This window comes from Rhea pennata, chromosome 2, assembly GCF_028389875.1.
Source record: "Rhea pennata isolate bPtePen1 chromosome 2, bPtePen1.pri, whole genome shotgun sequence".
Lineage (NCBI taxonomy): Eukaryota > Metazoa > Chordata > Aves > Rheiformes > Rheidae > Rhea > Rhea pennata.
Genome location: NC_084664.1, coordinates 79,481,340 through 79,491,419, shown reverse-complemented (window position 1 = coordinate 79,491,419; position 10,080 = coordinate 79,481,340). Strand labels below are relative to the sequence as shown.

Sequence of the window (10,080 nt, the reverse complement as noted above, 5' to 3'; positions counted from 1 at the left end):
GGCACACTTTAACTAGAAAATATGTAAAAATATGGAACTGTAATCAATGTTCTTTCATAATTTCAGCTATAAGTTGTGCTCAGGCCTGTAAGAATGAAGAATCACCTCACTCCAAATGAAACTTAGTTCTATCAAAAAGAACTTAGCTCCTGGCAATGCAGATATCCAAATTCATATGCAATCCAAGGAGAGAGAATTACACATTGAATTAACTCTTTGAAATATATCCCATCTTGCCTTCAAAAGCCGAGACTTCCTTCAAAAAAAGAGACCTATGACATGGCTTTCTGCAACTTTGCAAACAGGCTGCATCTAAACTGGCAAGTAGATTAGCTCAGTACCAGAGAATCAGTTGGACTGAATGTTCCCCAACATGGCTGTGATTCAAAACAGTGCTATGGACTAATCGCCAGTTCAAAGCCTTATGCCTCCCAGCAGGGACAGGAAATTATTAGATACACACCCAGAACAGAGCTTCCAGTTCAATTTCTTTAGAAAGGAACCTAGTTTGCATTTCCCAATACCACCCTAAGAAATAATCACACTTCATTCATACAGATGCAGCCACAAGTTGTGCTGGGGCACTAAACTTTGGATTTACTCTTTTGTTTATACCTTGGGGAACACATTATTCTCCAAAGGAAGATGAGGAGGATCTTCCTTCAGAGGATGTGGATTTGATGTTACTAACGCAAAGACATACTGATGCATTCAAAAACAACTCCTACTCTCTTCTTTTCAGCCTATGATGCTCTCCTGCTTTACACTGCTCCATGTATTCCACTTTATTCTCATGACTTCAATGCCTCCTCCATGCCTATGGTATTTTAAGTGATCTACAGGCCAAAGGCAGTCAGTTTGCAGGTTTGGACTCTCATATGGCTCATAAGCCTCATGATTTTTAGAGTTAGCTCCTGAATATCCACCGTGAAGGCTGTACTAGCCCCAGCACTGCTAGGTGAGACAAACTGCAGCTGTAGGAAGGAGAAAATCTCCGGCAACAGCCGAGGCTGACTTTGCCAAGTCACCATGGGAGCCAGAAGCTCTCCTAGTCCAGCCGCACCTCATGGCCAGTCATCTGCCTGCTACGCATTTTCTGAGTTTACCTCCTTTTGACTCTCCAAATACATAGAACGAACATTTTAGTAGGAGTCTTTGGGCCAGAGAGGCTGGCTACCACTCCTCTATGGTCCAGATACAGATGTGTTTTTCCTTAGATGACTTCTGCCTTTTTGAAGTATTTGTCAACCTTCCCTTAGAATCATAGAATCGGTAAGCTGGAAGGGACCTCTGGAGATCATCTAGTCCAACCCCCCCCTGCTCAAGCAGGGTCACCTAGCATTGTTTTCTTTCCTGGTTGTCCTTGCTTGATCAAACACCATAATCCCTTCCACATGCTGTTCGAGACATGACAGGCGGCTTCGTAAAACTGAATGCTTCACAGGAACTCAATTACAGCAAAATCCAACCCCCCCTCTGTAATTTTTTACAGAAATTTCTGCAAAGCATCTAGAAGGGTTTTGCTTTATCTTCCTCCCTCACATCTCTTAAGCCAAAGGACAGCTCCCAGCTCTGCAAGGCCGTGGGTCCCAAGGCTATGAAAGGGCCCTCTCGCAAGCAGGCTCGGGCTGCATTGCACCTTCCGGCATCCCCAACTCGGTCAGACTTTGAAAAATGAATGGATGGTGTCGGCAAACGTCATTCTCAGGGGTCTGTCAGAAGAAAAGCCGGGGGTCCGAGACCTCTTGATCAGCGCCCAGTTAAGGGCCCTGGGCTTTTCTGCCAGGGCCCCAGGATAGGGCCTGGACAAGGCCGGCTGCCGCCGAACGCCTATGCCGGCCCCAGCACTGACGCCGGTACTATGGCCGCCTTCGAGGCTGTTACTCAGGTCATCTCGGAGGGTCTGGGCAAAGGGCGCAGCGTGAGGGGCCCCGCGGGCAAGCGCTGCCCCGAAACCGGGACACCCCAGCGCCGCGGCGGCCGCCCCAAAATGGCCCCCGGCCGCGGCGAGCGGCGCCGATAGCGCCGCGCCGCGGGAGGCCGCGGAGCAGCAGCACGGGGCTGCGCGGGGCGCGCTCCCGCCTCGCCGCCGGTCCTACTGGCAGGTGCTGGGGGGGAGGGGGCAGCCCGGCCCGCGCCGCCGCCGCCGCCGCCGGGGGTGCCGCGCCGCGCCGGCGTGAGGAGGAGCCGCTCGGTGCCGCTCTTCCTTCCCTTCGCTTCCCTTCCCTTCCCTCCGCTTCGCTTCCCCCCCCGGCAGGCAGCCCGGGCACGGTGCGTGTGTCAAACCCACGTGCCTCGGGACCCGGCGCGGGCAGCGGCGGCCAGCAGCTGGGCCCCGCCGGCCTCTCGCCGCCCGCTGCACCGCCCGGCCCCGGCCCCGGCCCGGCCCCGGCCGCGCACCGCGGCCTGCGCCGGCGGCGGCGGGGGGGGGGGGGGGGGGCGGCGGCCCCGCGGCGCCCCGCGCTCCCAGAATGGCCGAGCTGCCCGCAGACATCGCTGGAGGCCCCGTCCCTCCTCTTTTTTTTTCCGGCGGCGGCGGCGGCTCGTTGCTGTGTGGGAGGAGGGCAGCAGGGATGGACTTGAGCTTTCGGCTTCCCTGCTAAGGCGGCAACGCAGCGCGCCGCGCCGCACAGCACAGCCCGCGCCGGCAGCGCAGCGCAGGGCAGGGAGGCAGCGGCTCCCCCGCCGCCGCGTTTTCGGGGGGCTCTGCCTCGCTCTGCTTTCTTTCATTTTTTCTTTCTTTTTCTCTCCCCCTCCCACCCCGCCCTTGCTGCTGTCTCTCCCGCACTCGCACACAGGCTCCCGCTCGCACGCACACCCCTCCTCTGCCCTTTCATCCTTCCCCGCCGCCGGCCTCCCTCGCCCTCTCCGCGGCGGCAGATGCGCCTGGGCCCGCCGCGCAGCTGGGACTATGGTGAAATTTCCAGCGCTCACTAACTACTGGCCCCTGATCCGCTTCCTCGTCCCCCTGGGCATCACCAACATCGCCATCGACTTCGGGGAGCAGGTAACGCGCCGCGGCGGCGAGGCCCCGCGGGCGGCGGGTCCCCGGCGCCGGCCCGGCGGCTCTGCGGTGCCCGGCGCGGCGGCTGCGGGCGGTGGGGATGTGCTCGCCGGCGCTTTCCGCCCGCCTTTCCGCCCTGGACCTCACCGGCACGGGCCGTGCGGAGCGCTGTTTGGATGCGTGGGGTTTGGGGTTTGGTTTGCTTTGCCTTTTTTTTTTTTTTTCCTCCCTTGTATTTCAGGATTATGTAATCCGAAATTACATAATGCATTTGTTTTTTGTTGTTTCCCCTTCTGCCGCGGAATTGATTTCTCAGGTGAAATCACAGCGCAGTATTTTCGCCTTCTGCGCAGGGCGAGCAGCCGCATTGCAATTTCCAGGTCAGCCCGGGGACTCGGGATATTTAAACCGGTGCCGGGGCAGGGACAGGGCAGGTGGCGGTGAGAGGGGCTGCTGCTGCCGCCGCCGCCTCTCCTTCGGCTCCGAGCAGATCCTCGTTTTAGCCCCACTCTGAATGCCCTTCCTTGCCTAAGGCTGTCTGTCGTCTTAGGCACCAAATAAATCCCCTCCATGCCAGCCGCCTTTACCTGCAGCCCTTCTTCTTCCTAATGTCAGTTTTCAACATTTGCACTAAAAATACCCCGTGTGCTTGACATATGCTCTTCATCCCCTGAGCTTTTAATTCAGGATGCTGATTTGCCATAGCGCTGCGATGTGGGGAGCGCTCCGGTCTCTCGGTTCAGTGTTTGTGTCATGCTGGAATACATGGCCTCGCACTGAAATTTTTAGTAGGGCAGTTTGCACTAATGCTTATTCACAATTGTTAAGCTGGACAGCCACAATAAGTATCCCATGTCGCTTTTACCCTTGTCATAAGTCAATCGGTTTTGCCAGTTAGCTGGTATTTTCTAACTAGAGCATGCACTTGCTCCTTGAGCAAAGATCCTGGGGAATTAGTGCGTAATTCCACATGTAGGTAGAGAGCAAAATCAAATAAAAAACATTACAGTAGGAAAAAATAGTTAACTCTAGTGATATGTTTATCATAGTTGCTTTAATCTTGTAGTCCTGTAAGTTTAGATAAGCCATGATATTTTAAAAGCATCCTTGTCTATTGACTGCATACTTTCCTACTAAGTCAGTCTTCTATAAACCCTGATCAAGAAAAGAAAACCTCTCAAGAAAGGGAGGAGATACACAGGAAGAAAAGTAGCTTAAGTATTAATAACTAATGTGCAACAAAAGTTAAATCAAAAGCAGTCCATTCAGAAAACTTACTGTGACAGGTGCATATATACAATTTGCTTCAAACAAGGTCAGCTTCAATCAAAGTCAATGTCAACATGTTAAAAAGTTCCTATTGGCTTCAGTATACTTTGGATCAGGCTGCAAATATTAGCAAGCAAATTATTAAGCATCTCTCAGATAGTGTGGCTTAGCAAAAGAGGAGCCTTTCCCTCAAGAAAGAAATTACAGTTGTATAAATGAGGGCCGTTCTGTGTGGCCTAACACCAGTGTCCTGGTCTCTAGTTACGCTGTGGGAATGTTGATTTATGGATGATACTTACAAGCATATATCTATCCAACTCTTGCAGCATTGTGGAGTAAATAGCTTGCAAAAGGGAATTTAGATGATAGCTATGTCACAGGTTGGGATTGGCCCTCCAAGAGAGTTGGGGTTATTCCCTGTCTGACAGGCTTTGGAGGTACCTAATTAAAAAGAGAAAAATCTAGGGAGCAGGGAGACTCCTTCAGAAAACTCTGGGTCAGAAATGGGAGCTGGAAGGATGCCTTCTGCACCAACCTAGTGGGAGACTTACCTAGACAGGAATCAGGAAACAGAGACAGGGACAAAGTGACTCCCAGACTGAAAAGATCCTGTTACAGACACAAGGATAGTAATTTTATTTTCCTGTATATAATGCATGCAGTTATTTGTTAGATTTGTAGGATAATAGAACTAGGTTTGTGCTGCTGAAAATATATTGATCTCTTGAGACAGTCACCTTTTTGCTCCAAAATTGTAATCATTTTAATAACAGAGCTGAACAGAGGCAACATAAAAGAGTGGCTGTGTCAACAGATAGCTCTGAGAAGGCTTCAGTACCTACTTCTGTGAATGTATGCTTCAGATAAGAAAGATTTCTAAGAATGTTAATATAAGTTAGTCAAATTTACTTGAAATGAAGTTACCGCCTCTGAACAATACTGTAGAAGAGACAGAATAAAACTGTAAGTCAACTATAAGAGATCATTGCATAAAACTAGGGTAGAACGAGCCTCGCCTGAACACAGAAGTCTTATTTTTAAGGAACTTTTTTTAGGTTTTTAAGGATTATTGTAAGTCATGAACTTTGATATGTCTTACTCATACATTGATATGTTTTATTCATACATTACTTTCTCAGGCAGGAAGAGTGTTTGAAAGCAGAGTGTTCAGATCAGAGCTTTTTTAATAAAACCTAATACTGTGATTGAAAAACAAGTAGAAAACAGAATCTCAACTTTTTTTAGCTTGAGAAACTTCTCTATGTCTTCGATAATTTTATTCAATGGCTAATGTGAAATTTGCAGTAAAATTATAGAATATTTGTAGAAGCCAGTTTATCACAGTTTTCCTTGTCCTATACGATTGTTTTTTATGTCAATTCTGTTTGGTTTGTAGGAAGTAAAAAATGCTAGAGCAATGCTCATAAAAACTAACAAGCTCGTCTCCTGCAGTCTGTTCCAGAACCGCTATAGTCAATGAAGTCAGTCTTCTGTTGGCCTTTGGGCCCTAATCCAATAACCCTTTAGGACAAAGCTATATTACAGAGTTACTCCCGTCTAGTCAGCTGATCTCATCTGTTCAGTTCATAAAATCTTCTTGCACAAAATACCTGAGTTTTTAGTTCTACTAAAAACAGGTAGACAAGGTAAATTAACAGAAGATTAAAGAAATAAACCATTTCTAACCTATTTTTGTTTCCTTTTACTGCCCAATTCTCATAAAATTTATTTACAATATTACATAGATTTTATGAATTTTTCTTCTTAGAGTAAGGCCTCCAGAAAAATAGAACCAAATATTTTAGTTCATCTCTTCTTCGCTGCACAAGATGTGTATGTGCGCACATGTATGCGTACGTATATTTATTTATTTGTCTCTATCTATACACACATATACACACCACAGCATTTTCATCCAAAGAGCTTAACAACACTGGAAGGAATAGTCTTACTTCCCTTCTGCTGTTGAGCACATTCTTAATTCTTAACATTTTATCGCAAAATTCACAGTAATTAGTGATTATTTAGAGCCCAGCTGCTGGAGATCAGAGTTTGCATCAAAAATGCCAGCTTCCATGAAAAAAATTGTTGAGTGTGTTTGCTTGGAAATAAATAAACACGATGGAGTGCGACAAGCAACCTCAAACAACTCACTCAACCTCAGAAGACTCACCCAGCAATAATACCATACCTACCCTTACAGTCGAAAAACCATCACCATCCAAATCTATCTTCCTTTAACACCTTTTCAAAGCTGCTCATGTATGTTGTGCTGTCTTAGTTTGTGATTTATGTGTACATTTTTATGAGCATTATTACAAATGGGGAGAAGCGTGGTGCACATTAGTTAACTAACTTGCTTAGAAGTGCACGGCCGGCCTCAGGCAGGATTAAATACAGTTTGCGAATATGGCTGATAACCCTGTTTGCTACTCACAGAGTCACAAAAGACAGATAGCAATATTTTGAAAACACTATCAGTACTAGATAGCCTGTCTGCTGAGGTTCCTTAATTATCAACTGGAACAGTAGGGTTTCTTTTTTTCCTGTGTAGCGGTAATATAGCTAGGCCTCGAATTATGAGTTTGAATTGGTGTCAGTAGGCATTGATTGGGCAATTTTATTTGCAGACATAACCATTGTTTGCACAGACATAATTTTATTCAGTGGCATGTAGTTCTTGGAAACTAAAACCAAGCAAATGGAGCCCTACTGTCGCTTTCTCCTGAAATCACTAGGGTGCTGTGGTCCTGCAGAGAAATTGCCCTACATTGCACATGAGTTAGTAGTTGGGATTAAATCGACAAACCATAAAGACAATACTAACTATGTTTGATTGGAATTTTTTTGCAGTCATTGCTTAAAAAATAAATAGCTTTTTTTTGAAAACCTATTTGAATGGATTTCTTTTTTATTCTTAAGCAAAAAACTGTTGTCAGGAAAGCAGAACAAGTCTTGAATAATGTATCAAAAAGAATTAGAGAGCTTATCTTCTGTCTGTGGCATTTGCAAACCTAGTAGGAGGTTAAGCATTTTGATTAATGCTTTATGAAGACCATTTCGGGGGTAGGTGTTATTGCCTGGAAGTTTAGAAAAAGCAATGGGAGAGCTCATATTCCCAACTGTTCCTATGGGATTTGGGCCAAGTTACATAACCTTTTTGTGTCACAGTTCACCTGTCTTTGAAGTGTGCATAAACGCCTACCTATGTGTCACAAGGATGTAATGAAAATTAGTGTTTCAGAAATGCTCTGAGATGAAAGGTGCTATATGAGTACAAAGTATTCCTGTGATTGCTATTGTGAGAGGTCAGTGAGTCATTTAAATCAAATCAGATGGGACTTTAGTACTACATAAACAAGAAATCTAACAAGATCTTATAATTGGTATAGACTATGACTATACGTGATTACCACCACCACATTATTAGTATGGTAGTAGTATGGTAATTTTAAATTAAATTTAGATCAAATTGTGTTGAAGAAACAAACATGTACAAAGTCTACTATCAACAGATTTTTTTAAAAAAATTCAATGGTAGTATTTTGAAAGAATTCATCCTGCAGGATTTGCAAGCCAGATATTGTCAGGGAAGCTGCTAAGAAAGAAAAGTGAAATACATTCAATTTCCCTGTCCAGAGTGAGAAAATCCACGTGAGTGCTTATCTGAAGGTACCACATAGAGTGAAAAAATGAACCACACACAAGTAGAGGAGTCATTTCCAAGATTTGTACCTCAGCACTGAAGTCTGGAGATTTTCTTCTTCTGAGCAATGCATCTTTACATCCTCTTATGTACCAGCCTGAGCCCTGCAGCATTAGCTCCTAGGTTGTCATCTGCCAAGCACTAGCAGTGACAATGCTAAGTGCTCTGTAGATCACATGGCCCATTTTTAAGACTACATGAGCAATTAATTGGGCTTATATGTCAGCATTAATTGCAACAGGCATTATACACCAAACAGCCCATTCACCAGCCATGCAGAGCATTTACGGGAGTTGCACAACAAGCAACGTATACTGACATCTGGGAAAAAGTCAAAGCTCTAATAAGATGTATTAGCAGCTAAAAGCTAAATCTCAGCAGTGTATTAACTCAAAAGGTTACAGAAGCACATATTTCCAGAAGCTAAACCAGTATATATTTACAGTTGATAACATACAAAATACAAATAAACAAGTAATAAAGAATAGAGGGATTGTAGTTCTGGTGGGGTTTTCAGATGATACTAGAAATAGTGAGAATGGACCTTAGAATGAGATGTCCATCCCTTGCAGTGCTCCATGTTGCCATATTGTAGAATATATAAGCTACAGCTCAGATCTGTGTTACGCCTCATTTGTCAATATCTTCTCTTTTTGCATCCTACCCTTTCTTTCCTTCACAAAATTCTTCAGTTTCCTGCATCCCATTTCCAGCCTACCCACTCCCCATGTCTCTGTCAGCACTAGTATAATGAATCCTCTGGACTTTCTTACACTTCACAATTAAGAACTGGCAGATTTTATATCTCATAATACCTGTTAAGCATGTTTGGAGTAGCTGGCTAACTATATAACTGTAGAACTAACCTGTTTCCAGGAAGGGATGGAGGGAAAAAAGGGGAAGACAATCTAAAATAGTTCATCTAAAAACTGAACAAACATGAATTCATATGATTTTTGCCAAATAGGTTGATGCAAAATAAAACTTTTCATGTCTGCATGGTGGAGACAATTCTCCCTACCATTATATTGCCCAAGACAGCGGAAGGCCAGATGCATTTATGATGTCTGCCTGGCATTTTGGGCTCCCAATCCCTAGGATGGAGGGCTCTCTCTGGAGACAGTCCAGTTTGCTTAGGATACTTAAACAGTCCTTGACTGAAAAGGATCACACTGTACTTGTCACGTTGCTTACTTTGCAGGTAGGGACCTGGGTTCTTCTCCATATTCGAGTGAAAATCTAGTAAACCCAGGGAGTGTTAGTAAAGAAAGTTGAAAATACCTATAACCTAATTTTAAAATACGGGTTCAGGACTGGAACTTTGAAAGGGAAGTGAGCCACTGTATTCCTTATCATAGAAAGAAATGTCAAAAGTAAAACTTCCAGGTTTGAGCTGAACTGACCACTTAATTTTTTCTTTTTTTTTTTTTTTTTTTTGGTTTGTGTTTTCTTGTTGCATTTTCACAACAGGAGAGCTGACTTCTATTTGTGTTTGATTTACTGTACCCTAATTTTTTAAAATCTTTACTCATTTTGCTGCTGAATGGACAAACTGGTTGTATGCAAAGAATTACCTGACATGAGCAAACTTATGACTGTAAGAAGATGAATGGTTGTGTTTATGTACAAAGTGAGGCACCAGCTCTGAAATTGCAGATAGTATCTGTTAAATGACTTTCTGTCTTGATTCTAGACAAGACATACACATCTGTCTTAGCATCAATTTTGCTAGTTTGGGGATAGTGATGTGTTTCACAAGGCAATTGAAAAGTTTGTTTCTTTATGTTTGTAAAATATGGATGTAAGTTGCTGTATAAATAGAAGATGTAAATATATCTGCCAACTCATGCAACAACCTCTGTTGCATAAAACTAACCAATGCCAGATTTTACTTTGTAGCAATTTTCAGAAATCTGTGATTTTCTTAAATAATGTATATATTGCTGCTAGGCTAAATTCCAGTTTAAGTGGCATATCAGATCAGTACTTGTTCAAATGTTGCATAGAAAATTTGTAATAACCTTAGATTTTAATGAGCTAATCAAACTAGTTATTGGTGTCTCATCACACTTGTACTTGGAAACCTGTAGATTTGGGGAGA

The 10,080-nt window shown here is 44.3% G+C and overlaps 1 protein-coding gene across 2 annotated transcripts in view; it reads left to right on the top strand.

The window, feature by feature from the left end:
* Positions 1-2,458: 2,458 nt before the first annotated feature.
* Positions 2,459-10,080, top strand: part of ANKH (ANKH inorganic pyrophosphate transport regulator) — a 105,532-nt gene continuing 97,910 nt past the window's right edge. For both annotated transcript variants that reach the window (XM_062569821.1, XM_062569819.1), the window contains exon 1: positions 2,459-3,007. In XM_062569821.1, coding sequence (XP_062425805.1) covers positions 2,912-3,007 — 96 coding nt within the window. In that variant the 5' untranslated portion in view covers positions 2,459-2,911. The remainder of the gene's footprint in view (positions 3,008-10,080) is intronic.